Consider the following 13,562-nt stretch of genomic DNA (forward strand, 5'->3'; position numbering starts at 1 on the left):
CAGATGTACACTAGATGTGCACTACTGTCGTACTGCAGTTACCTGTCAGGAAGGAAAAATAAATAAATAAAAAATAAATAGTTGTTGTTGGAAATTATGAACAGTATTATTCTGCTTTATGGGACTAGACTGCAAGTTACCCAGAATATGTATTACATATCATAACATTGTAAATGAGGCATTGTTTGAAGTAGGCTAGAGGTAACAACCAGCCTACAAAATTATACAGTATGTTTAATAATTAATACAAACATATTTAATATGTCTCCAATTGTTAACACAAACTCATAAAAAATAAAAAAATAAAAATACCTGACATGCTAATTCTAATTTCATGAGGTACAACATTATGACAACCTGACTATAGTTATACAAAATGATGATGCTCTGTTTACTGTGACCCTTTGGTTTAATCATGCATTGCACTCTCCAATTACATCACCTGTTGCGCTTTCAACATCATTTTGCTCTCACCCTGAACCACTTTTAACAGAAAACTGACATTTGCAGGTGAGCAACGCCTCTCTGGGACTGTTTTGGTGATGCTCTTGTCACTTAGCCATCACATTGTATCCTGTGCCAAGCTAGTTCCTCTCCTAATACTATCCTGCTAATGCACATCAAGCTAAGATAAGATAAGAGAGCATCTATTTGTGCTATAATGGGAAACTCTAGTGTTGCAATGCAAAGTTCAGGAACAGCAGGAGAATAGAAATCAAATAATTCAACCATCAAAATAAATAAATATTAAAACAACTAGACTTAAAGCAAAGCTATTATGCAGAATTGACTTTTCAGAGCTTTTGCCCATGTTATAGTTATTTCCCCTCTTGAAGCTGTATTGGGAGTGATTCGTGCATGTTTGAGCGATCTTTAATCACTTATTTTCAAGACACCATATTGCTGATTAATCCACGTTTTCACCGCCACCGGCATACGCCCACTGCTCTGTACTTTCTTTGTTCTTCAATTTGATTTTCTTAATCGATGATATGCGTAGGATTTGGCAGTGTTGCGTAGTCATTTTGGCACAAATTAAAAAAAAAACAAAACTCCGCTATTCTCTAGTGTGATCTGCAGCTATCCAGGACGGGCTCACATCTACATCGCTCTTTTTCGTGATGCTGTTTATGGCATTATTGCAGGTTTCTAACAAGGAAGTCAGCAGGCTTTTTTCTTTTATTAAGTTGTTTTAGATGAATATTGAATATATGTTAAAATGTGCGAATTATAACATAATGATCCATGGGTATCATATATTATAATTATATAGCAGATACAAGCACAATAGGTCTTAAACATACTTTGAAAGTAGTTCAGATGCAAAAAAGACATAGAGATAATACAATATAACACTGTGCAATTACAAAAAAAAATATAAGGCTGTTATTTTCAATACATGGCCATGTGCTATGTTTATGCAGTACTGCGTATAGATAAAATAAATAGGAGTTACTGTAAAGTGACTTCACGCTTGTGCTACTTGCTGCTTGATGAGAGATACATTTGTAATAGTCTCTTATCTTTATTTCCTGTTTTATTTAAATAGGAAACACTTTATACCATTTTTGAGGCAGAGAAGATTTGGGCTCTATATGTGCACTCATTCCGAATGGGTGGACTTGGAAAATGCTACTGTTCACTGGCTGTTCCTCTTATAATCTTGCATATAAAGCCACAGTCAACAGATGGACCATCAGGACTCAACCGAGTGTTCAAATATAAACAATGAGATGAGAATTTTAACTGTGCGAAACAATAGCCACATATTTCTCTCTTACAGTGAGTGCATTCTGTATGTTGGTGGTGGGATGCAGCCATTTGGAACCAGTTTTAAGATTTATATAATCTGTTTAGATAATAAAGTGACATGTTCTTCATTTACTGCAGTGGTACAGAAGATAACCAAGCTCTAGTCTAGGCAAGATAATGTAATTTATGGCTCCTATTTTTCTGTTCTTTGTCTTTCAGGTTTTAATAAAGTGATTCTGAATGCCATGTTTTTCATCAGATGCCCTTCCTTACTTAACTCTTCATTAATCCAGGTTTGGAACCATCTAATCTCAGTAATGCAGACTAAATTCTGTGGTTTCATTATTATCATTCAGCCAATTAATCAAGCTCTAGTGATGTGGGTAGAGTAATGCAATTTATGTCTCTTAATTTTCTCTTCTATGTCTTTCAGATCTTAATAAAGTGACTCAGAATGCCATGTTTTTCACCAGATGCCCTACCCAACACAACTCTTCATTAATCCAGGACATCTAATCTCGGTAGTGTAAATTCAATTCTTGTTTCATTATTATCATTCAGCCAGTCGTCTTACAATTTAGGCCAATACTGTAGGGCTGCAACTATTGATCATTTTAGTGGTCAATGCAATTAACTGTTGAACTATGAATTAGTTGACTAGTCAAACGATTGTTTTTATTGTACTCTCAGCTTTTCATATACAATTTTAAAACCAAATAGAGGTTGAAATATAATAACCAAATGTTCCTACAGAATATTTATGAATAATGTATTACAGCCCTACAATATTATCAGTGTCCATTCTTTACATGTTTACCAGAGTATAAAATATTCACAGATACTAGATAGAAACTATATAGACATATAGATAGCTGCATAGATACATAGATAGATACATACTTTATTGATCCTGAAGGAAATTCATACAGGAGAAGCCTTCTTCACATGGTACCTGCAGGCATAGAGAACTGATGGCATGTGGTGATAAATTTGGAATATAATTTCCTGTAATAATTGCAAGAAAGGACAAAAGACAGAAACCCAGACTAATGTAAGCGTGCGTAATAAATGTGGTTTTGTCACAATAAAGCACTAGTGAAATTAGTCAAAGGCTATGCTTGTGTAGGCACAGCAATGCCTCTTCCCCATACTGATTACTGTCCATTATGTAGCTCTCAGTCTGCAGGACATGTAGATCCTTGTACACACTACAGGAGAAAATTAAATGCTATACTTGTGCCTGTTCACTTATGCGGTGTGAGCAGGAGAAATCTGCATTTTATTTCAATAAGGCTTGTTCTTGCTCAGCCACTGGGGTCACTTACAAGGGTCTGATTCAATTATTCTTCCTTTCACAACAGCAGGAAAACATTTTCATGGTGAATGGTTTGCCTAAATAGATTACCATCTCAAATAATTCAATTTCCGTTAATTTGATTGATTTCATACCAAGGGGAAAAGAAATCTTAATTTAAAGCCATTGCATTTCTAATCAAACATTAACTGAGAACGAAGGCTGGGTGAAAATCTTTTATTACCACTTTCCTCACTAATTTAAAAAGGAACCGCTGACGGCTGCCCTATTAAATGGCGGCAGTGGCATTCAGCTCGTGACTGGCTCATATGCACAGACTCCAAAATAAACTTTTGTTTGCAAGTCACCGCTGTTTAACTGCCACAAAAGCCACTCTGCATAGTCAGGCCCTGGGAGAGAATGTATGGCCAACCATTACCACAGAGGATCCAAATGAGGCAGCTCCGTCATCTGATCCATTCACATCCATTATTCATCCAGCTCGCGAGACCTGGGACGCTTCTTACAGAGGACCCAGGAACCCCATCTATTCTCGTGAGCAAAGGAAATGCCACGCAATAGTGGAGGAGTGACTCACCGCCACAGCAAAAGACTGAGTGCACAAGCAACCACTGATGCTTATACAACAACCCCAGTTCTGAGAAGTCGGAACATAAATGCAAATATCTGCAAAGATCCGCTCTTATGAATATATGAGGATGAGACGGAGCAACAAAAAAAAAAAATTCAAAATAGAATAATTGTGTATCATTATGTATTCAATAGTTATACTCCATGTGGTAATATTATTAACTTCAAAATGTCCTCATTTTTTATGATATCAGATATACATTAAATATGTATTTATTAAAATTATCATTTGAAAATTTTAATTCATAATCTATCTCAATGTGATTTGCAAGCTACTGGATTTGTATTTTATTTACTTTGTAGACAGTGTTTCAGCTTCTTTGAAATGGGGCTGTGAAAGCAGTGGAACAGAAAATTTGAACCATTATCTGCTGAAATTATGGGAGAAAAAAAAGTTATTAAGAATATTTGGCACCCTGATGACCATCGACGGCGAGCTGTCGGAAAGGAAAGCAGCAGGACTGGCCGGTGAGGAGCAAACACCTTGTGGAGACACATGAGTGGCAGGCAGAACTGGCGAGCTGCCACAGATAATAACATCTGAAATAAATGTGATGTGTGCAATTCAATCTGTAGTGATGGGGACGGCTGCAGCATTAGAGTGCACTTCTAAATGCTATCTACTCATCCATGGAATGAGGACTGACATGCAGTCTCACAGAAGAGATTGTGCAATTAGCAGCCTTTGTGCCATTTTGACACAAGCAGGGAGAGAAATGAGAATCAACTTTGTCATGCCTGCTTCCCCGGCGCTCTGTGATTCCCAAAAGATACTCTAAATATTCCTGCTGTAGAGGGGAGGTGAAGGAAAGTGCATTGTTATTTCACACCTGGTTATGGACTATTACAAACGTATCCACAGGAACCCACTCTAACATCATCCACAACAATGCAATCTAATGTGCAATACTGTTAAGAGATACAAGGGGGCGCTCTTTGAGTAAACATCACTCGAATTATTGGTGAGCTGCATATCCCGTTAAAACTTCCACAAATGTCATGCTTTTCTTTTGTCTATCTGGACTAGGCCTATCTGTTATGTGACATTTTAATCTCATAGTGTAAAATAGATGGTCTATAAGCTATATTTTGTTCTTGTAGACCAGTGCACTTATAACGTCTTATTTCTGCTCCTCCCTCACCCCACATTAACCAGCAGACTATAACCGTAAAGGAAAATGACTATAATATCCCTATAAAGTGTCTGTGGTCCTCAGTGGTGGCTTTATGGTTACCTCAATGCACTACGGCGTTTTATACTTCCCCTGCTGTCTGCAGTTATCCCCGTAATGGGAGATTGGTTCCCTTTACTTATCGGTTGCGAACACACTTTTGACATTTTAAAATACTCCTACGGTCTATTGCAGTAATGTTGCAGTTTAATTTCATAGACCTGTGTGTGTCATTGCAACATAATGCAGCCCAATATGATAGTAGGCTCCCTGCTCGAGCCCTCCCTCCGCCTCTCATGTGTCTACATTTTCATCCCATGGCCGTCTCTAGGTGATTTAGCGCCGCCAGTCTCAAGCAGGTGTCCAACATGGCGATCACGGGGAGCGGATCTCTCGCCTTTTCTCTGTCCATTTTCGTCATTTCAGCGGCGTTTCTTCCCAAAGGTAAGTTTTTTCGTCTTTTATGTCGTGTAGAATTACGACGATCCACCGCAAAAGCCAGGAGAGTGTCGGGGAAGAAGTTGTGTTGCGCACCAGCTTGCCTTTCAAATCTCAGCATCACTTTTTGCTCTGCTTTCCCGGAGGCTGTCGGACCAGTTAACGCTGTTGTCGAATGTCTTGTGTGGCTTGTACGGGACTGCTCTAAAAGTGTGGCAAGTGAAGCAAAGTACTGTTGGCTGCATTCACGCAAAATGGTCGTATCCTACAGACCTTGATCAAGTTGTACGCGGAGTAAATAGACACAGCGTCAATGTTAACTATAGATTTAAATGCTTTCTACATCAGTTACGTTCTTAACTCAGTACAATGCGCATGTACCGGTGCACTTCAGGTGCGCTTTGGAAGAAAACACGCATTGCAGTTCTCGTCTCACATGGAGTGCTTCGGCCGCACAACTGCAGCTTGAGGTGCCAGTGCCAGGCTCCGCAGTCTCCACTCTCCGCCTGTCACTGCGCGTGTACATGGAAATGCTCCGTGTTGGTCTCAGCCTCACCATCTGCATCGTATTGTCTCCAGGACCAGTGCAGTCCCCGTCCGAGCGTTTTCCCCCGATTCTACCGTGGTTGCATCAGTGTTGCATGCGTCAGTCAAGGCGTGCGCTCATGTGTGTTTCCCGCTGAATATCGTAGAGGCTGACAATATGTAGCGCACGTAAAGCGGTTAAAATGTCAGCTCAGACTCCCTGTAATATCTCCCAGTGACGGAAAAGGCGTGTTGTATTGTCAATCAAGGCCCTGTGTAAATGGCAAGCAACAGTTGCATCCCAGCTTCCCACTTTACCCACTTGAAAGTGTTTTGATATCTGCTCTCTGCACTGGTACCATCTCATATCAACAGGTATTTCCACTCTCCCTGCCGGCTCTCTGTAGGTGCTGCTGTTAAAAATGTGTGTTGCATTAAATCATTATATTTAGTGAGTTGATTTGTTTTTTTGTTTTTTTACAGCTCATTGCTTCCTACCCCTTAATTTCATATTTGTTGAATCATTATGGTGTGTGCTGAATAGTTGAATGACATTTACAGCATTGTTTAGCGACTTCTTGTCACATTAATTTAATTAACCTCTCAGTCAAATAAAATAATGCCTGGTGAATGCAGACCAACCCCCTCCGCTATAGCGCTCTCCTGTACTAGAAAAGCATGGCAGTCAGCTCTACACTGAAGTAAAATCCCTTCTATCTGACCCCATGTTCTACATTGGTCTGACTGTCTGTGTGCCAGCAGCCTGGAGCTACAAACACACAGGCTCTCACTGTAGTGGAGTGCTGACAGTCTTCATCTTGACACCATCCAGCATTTTCCTTTGTTAATAATCCAAATGTGTGGATTTAAACTTAGCATGGAGCCAAGGAACAATCCACTACTGTATCTAAACAGTAGATGCAATAGGCATTCATTTACTGAATGGGGGGTAATTATAAAAGAACATGCTATTGCAAAAGGTTATGTGTGAGCAAAGGATACCATCAGCACCATCATTTCCAAATCATTTCATAACATGAAATTAAACATGAAATATATTGTGGGAAAAAAAAAAAACAACAAAAAACAGCCAGTTCATTAGAAACATTACTTTTGTTATTGCACAAATGCACAGTAGTATTTGAAAACATAGATTTACTCATTTTGCGTAATAATCATCATCATCATTTGTAAAAAAAAAAAAAAAAAAAAAAAAAAAAAATTGAGGTGCGTGTCTCATATCATAACATATGGTCTTATCTCGGGAAAGGTTGCATAATCCCAAGACGTTTTGCCAGTTTGAAATCGTTCATCATGACTGAGTGATGGTGAAGTGGATCAATACGGGCTGTCGTGAAGCCTCAAGGCGCCGCTGAAGGACGCCATCGCAGAGAAACAAAAGGAAACATACAGTTGTTACGCTACTCTTGGCTGCCAGTTGGCATGTGACACACTTAGTGATTGAACGTGTCCATCTTTAGCTCAAGTGTTGGCTGTGAAACAAAAGCAGGAGAGATTTGCGTATACTCAGCTCTATATCCTCAGTCTGTCTATTTGTCTGCTATGGTGATGATGGTGTCTCATGGAAGGAAACATCTTTACAGATCAAACTTATGACCACTGATAGAACATACTATCTCTCTTTTTCATGACACCTGTGAGAGCACTGGATATATATATATATATATATATATATATATATATATATATATATATATATATATATATATATACAGCATTATAATAGAGAAATAGATGGGGTAAACAAAGTTAACAAAGCTAAGTTGTTGGTGTGTTGTGTTATGTGGAAGTATACAAATAGTTTTTCCACAGAAACAGAAATTGTGTTTGCTAAAACGTCTTTTTATTTTTTGCTAAATGTGCGATTGTAAGTCTGAATATACCACGTTATTGTCCAGTACACAGTTTTTGTAATATTTGTGGATTTTATAGTCTCCATGGAAATATCCTCTGCATTTGACCCATTCATCAAACAGTGGCTCTGGGCAAACTGCCTGGAGCAGTGGGTGACCTCACTATCTCCAGATCTTCAGATAGGATTTTGGTCAGGATTACCTTGTTGGAGGCTTAGCCAACTGTGCTTGTTTTGGCATTAATGGGGAAAACCAGAGTATTCAGAGTACTATGGGGAGGACACTTGACTATTATGTTGAATAGCCCCACCCAGCCCAGGATTCAGACCACAGACCCTCTTGTTGTAGGGCGAGTTGAGCCACTCAGTTTGATTTGTGTTCACTGTTTGCAGAAACGAGATGCCTTCAAACAGTGATGAATCCCATTTTGGTGCACCTCCCTGTTGATGTTACTGTCATTTTGGTTTCCAGTATGGGCTTCACTGGCAGTACATTATCATTATTAGTTGTGTGGAGTGCTGGGGAAGAGGTCATTATACCAGGCACATGCAGTACATTTCAAATCGGTTTGGAGCCAACTGGAGTGCACCCCTCCTTTTATCTCGCGTGTCGAACAGCACAGCGTTCCTGTATAAATTTAATACCACACTTAATGGCCCGTTGATATGTGCCCGCTTACAGTGTTTCATGGCCTGTATGTTAAGATCACCACAGTATATCATTTGTAACAATAATATAGTCTTCTATTTAAAGAAATTGAATTTATTGCTCATTAAATTTACATTATACTGTGCTTAATAAGCCACACTCTAATTGCTAGATAATGCATGGCACTACTTTATGTGGTGGCAGCTAATTTCACTGTTAAAGGGAGGGGGCAGTAAAGCAGTTGGCAACTGATGCATAGTGAGACAGACAGTATAGTAGCAAACTAAGTAATATAGGTTTAAAGGCAATGTGTTTTTTTTTTCTTTTTTAATCTGGTCTTATTATTTATTTTAGAAGGAATAGTAAACTCCCTTGATCAAATTTGTCAATGTATTAAATCAAACTTAATGCTCACTGAATTTATTTTTAGCTTAGGTGTCCATAGTGGTAACACTATATTATTATTATATTATTATTACATTTTGATAAAATCTCTTGGTGCTGATCTATTTACATCTTTCCTCCTTCATTTCATTCTATAAAGTACTTTAATAATAATGAGGTAAGGGTACAAAAAAAAAACATTTTCTGGAAAAAGAACTGAGGACCATTTGACATAACGTAAATAGTGTCTAAGTAAAATTTCTATTGTCTGCATAACTCAGTACAATTTCTACTCACTACTCTATTACAATTAATTTGTACAGTTGAGTCATTCCTCCCCATCTCTGGTGAATAGGCCTGTAGCGCAGTGTCAAAACTGAATGACAAACTAGGCATGATCAAAAATGTGTCTGTCCGTCTGTTGAAATGTAGTAAACAGTCAATTAGCAGAAGTAGACAGATGACAGGGGCCTTCGTGATTACCAGGACAGAAGCTCCCATTCATAACTGCTTTGGTAATGAGGAGGGGAGCGTATGAATATGACATTGTTCTTTCTGTTCCCCGGATCGGAGAGACCTCTCTGCATTGGCTGTGCTGCTCTAAACTCTGACAATCAGGTTCACAATGCTGGTGGAAAAAAAAAGGGAAAAAAAAAAAAATAGAAAATGCAATGTTTTTGTTTTGAAAGGGCCATAGAGTGCACATTAGTATGGGTGATGGAGCAATTACAAGCTGCCATTAAGGCTGTGGAGCAGTCATTTCACAGCGATTCCTAAATGAACAAGTCCATAGGGCAGATTTCCTCACAAACCTCGAATTGTGCCGTTTTTCTACCAGTGGTTTTGACGAATGCCAGAGAAGTATTTATTCAAAGACAGTAAAAGAATACGGCTTTTTACTGCGACGTTCCCCCCGCTGTGACAACGCTTTCAGTGGCCATCACACATAATGTTACAAATATTCAGCTTTTTACACAAGTGCGAATATGCCATCTTCATATCTGCAGATGTCATTTCTGTTCAGAGGGGGGTTACTGCTTTTGTTAGCGTGTCATTATGATTTCACAGAGCATTACTTTTAATATTTAATCATACTTATTAGAATTTACACTTCTTGTACAATCAATTATTCATTGCTTGTACATTTAGAGTTTGATATAGGAATATACAAGGGTAATAACATTGACAAAACGTGCAACTTTGCTTTTCATTTTAATGAAGGCTTTGTGGTTATAGACTTTAGAAAATGTATAAGTTATTGTTACTATACCATGGGCTAAGCCTGAATTGAATGGCAGTATCCATTGCACAAGGGTGAATGGTAAAAGTGAATACAAAATAAGTATAAGAATATATTTAAAGATGCAAAGCCCGGAAAGTCCAGAGTTGAGTGGCAGTTCTCAGGCTGAAAGAAAATTTCCTGAGGCCAGAGTCCATCTGTTAACATATAATTATGAGTTTGGGTTTTCTCCTTTGTTTGTTGGCCACTAGTTGGCAGGTGTCACTGTCTGTTTCCATGGGAACCAAGTAGTAAATTACACACAGCGATTAGTTTAGTCTGTAAATAAGTGATAACTCTGCAAAGCATGTGCTTTGTGAGTCTATAAGATATGTATTATATTTGGATAGATGGTGGAGATGAGCCTGTTTTTTGGCAGTCAAATCCTCTAACTCAGCTGCACTTTGCATGCTGATACCTGCAGGGGGCGACACCTCGGGACCCTTTTTCCCCTCACCAAACTTGATAAAATAAGCATTGTGTTGCAGTATCGCTGTATGAGGCGACATGCACTGTTTGGTTTTGTGTAGAAAGCCCATAGTCAGTGGCACCAGAATGCTAACACTGCACTAATCAGGCTCTAGCAGAGAGAGGATAAAGCCATGACAGATGCAGTCCTTTACCTTCAAACACACAGTATCTGCCTTCTTTTGTCTCAGGGTGTTATTAGGACAAACCTGATCATATTTGCGAGTGTCTATGTGCTGTTTGTACATGCATTTATGCAGACAGAAATAAATCTTATTCCCCTCCTCAGCAGGATATAAGGCATGTTCAGGACAACGTTATAGTCCTGGTTCCTCTCACATCTCTGTGTTTCTCGTCTGTAGCACCCCAGTGACACTTTAATGTTTTCCTAATTTTATGTGAGCTGTAATTCTGGCATGCCTGCTAAAGGGAACTAACCCACACTCGAAATGAAATATTAACGCTAAAGAGTGTTTGATGAGCTGCTGAAGATAAGTTATACACAGCATTTTGTTACATTTTATTTTCACTTGAGGAAAGATTGTAGTTAACATGCTTTTAGGAAGTTTTATTCGCTTGTTTTTCCTGGAGAGTAATGGAGAGTCATCAAGAGATCATGTCAGACTTTTATTATTGAATTGTTTTATCACTTTTGGTGCTACCAATAATACGTACAACATAAAACTGCAACCTAGTATTGACTTGTCCCCTGTTTATTATCTGTGTCTTACAATACTGCTCTTGAGACAGATAAAACTGTCACTGTCACTATAATACACGAGAGAAATTTGCCTCAACAAAAAGCAGTGCTGTAGTGTTACAAGCAGCATTTTTACAATAGACCTACCATTCTATCAAAATGAGTTGTAGTTTATCAATTATTCATTTAATTTCAATTAATGGGGGTGGGCATTGAACTCTGTGCCAACTGTTTATGTTCATATTTTCAGTGTTTCAGATTTATTACAATTGCTTTACAGTAGTCATTAAAGGGCCCATATTATTATTATACTACTTTCTGATCTATGTTATAATTTGTTTCGTCATCGAAAAACATGCCTGTTTTATTTTGCGCTCCGATTCACCTTGTGATGTCATGTGGTAATACAGGGAATGCTCCACTGTTTGTTTTTGTTTTTTTTAACTACATAAAGCTTGAATAGAATTTGGATAATCAGCCCTGAATATTCCTCTCTCTTATTAAACAAAAGGTAAAAGGTAGCTGTTAACGTGAAAACTACTGCTTCATGACATCACAAGGTGGAACAGAGCATTTCTACAGTAGCTTTGTAGAAAGACTAATAATAAAGGGTTACTCAAGCATATGTGACTGAAACAAAACACAACTCCTGGGATGTTTTTTGATGAGGTAACATGACTTAAAGCTCACAAGGTGATTTTGTAATGTAGGACCTTTAAGCTAGGTGTTAGCTTTATCTCTTTTAAAAAAATATATCTATCTCTTGAGAGTCCACCTGTCACTCACAAGGCATAACAGAGATAGATAGATCAATAGATAAGCTTTATTGTCTAGCCTACTAGGTGCCAGAATTTTTCTTTGACAAGGCACAATATTCATCATAGAAGTGATACATAAGAAACATTTAAAATCTAGAGTTATAATGTTTCCTAAAAAAAATATACTTAGAGTTGTATTTTGTTTCATTTGCACATGTTGAACGCACAAATCTTGTATATATGTTCTTCAGTTGAACAGAAAACAGTCTGTTTGTTCTTGTGATGTCATGTGATAATACAGGAAGGGCTCCATTGTGTTTTTAAACTCCATATACCTTCACTAAAATCATTTGGATAATTCCAGCCTTGGAATTGCCACATTCTAGTGAACTAAAGGTGAAAGGTAACTGTATTTTCATCTTTGGAGATGTAGACAGACTAATAATAAAAGATAACTCAAACATATGTGAATGAAACAAAACACAACTTAGGGTACGTTTTTTGATGAGCTGGTCACATTCTAACATGATTTGAAGCTCACAGGAGTACATTTTGCATAATGTAGGACCTTTTAAAAACACATTAGACCAACTAATAGGACAGGTGGGAGGGGAAAAATAGGCATTCATGCATCTGTGTTTGAGTGTAGTTCTTAAACTGTAATCTGTTCTAGAATATGTTTTTATATGCTTAATGTCTGTCCATTGTCCCTTTTTCCAAATGAACACTAAAACAAAGTCTAGCTGAATTAAAGGTCCTATATTACGAGAAATTGACTCTTACGAACATTAAGTCATGTTAGAATGTTGTTACCTCAGCGAAAACATTCCCAGAGTTGTGTTTTGTTTCATTCATATATTTGAGTAATCCAGCCTATATCTCCAAAGATTTACATTTAGTTCAGTACAGATAGTCAATTCCAGGCTGAAATTATCCAAATGATTCTAGTGAAGGTGTATGAAGTTTAAAAACACAGGGGAGCGAATGACATGATCTCACAAGGTGAAAGAGAGTGTTTTACTTTTGAGAGAAGCCTAAATTTGCAGTTTTTTTGTGTTAAACTAGAGTGAGTGAATGAAACAAAACTCTACTCAAGATATATTTTTGATGAGGAAACATCATAACATAGATTGGAAAATAGTGTAATACAGATTGTCAAAGGTTCTGATCACAATTTGTTTATGTCAAATGTATTTTCTTGTAGTAAAATTCAGGCAAACATCTAAAACTGAACATATCATTTATGTTTAGGTCTGATTATTTCTTTCTCTTGTGTTGTGTTGCCTGCCTTAGACATCATGCTGCTGTGTTTCCATTGTAACAACAGGCCCATCTTAATTACTCTCCCATACAGCGCTACAATTTGTCTTTGTCAGACTGATCAAGACTGTGCAAACCAAGCACCAGGACTCATTCACCCAAACCAGAACCCTATCGATTACTGCTCATAGTAGAGTCATGGTGCGCTGGAGAGACATGGGTGGCAATAGAGTTAATGGAATGGGGAAACTCAAAGTCACATTGTTTACATCTGGGTTGACAAGTAAATGTATTAGAAAGGAAATATAGGCCTTATCCAATGGCTTCTGAGTAACTGTCTGTCTGAATATAACAAGCAG

At 38.0% G+C, this 13,562-nt stretch overlaps 1 protein-coding gene across 1 annotated transcript in view; it reads left to right on the forward strand.

Annotated features, from left to right (window-relative positions):
* Window positions 1-5,237: 5,237 nt before the first annotated feature.
* Window positions 5,238-13,562, forward strand: part of cadm1b (cell adhesion molecule 1b) — a 122,237-nt gene continuing 113,912 nt past the window's right edge. Inside the window, exon 1 of the mRNA XM_020928746.2 lies at window positions 5,238-5,313. Within this exon, the coding sequence (XP_020784405.2) occupies window positions 5,238-5,313 (76 nt within the window). The remainder of the gene's footprint in view (window positions 5,314-13,562) is intronic.

The sequence above is a fragment of the Boleophthalmus pectinirostris genome, unplaced genomic scaffold (genome assembly GCF_026225935.1).
Source record: "Boleophthalmus pectinirostris isolate CB_2022bp ecotype Guang Dong unplaced genomic scaffold, ASM2622593v1 HiC_scaffold_9, whole genome shotgun sequence".
Lineage (NCBI taxonomy): Eukaryota > Metazoa > Chordata > Actinopteri > Gobiiformes > Gobiidae > Boleophthalmus > Boleophthalmus pectinirostris.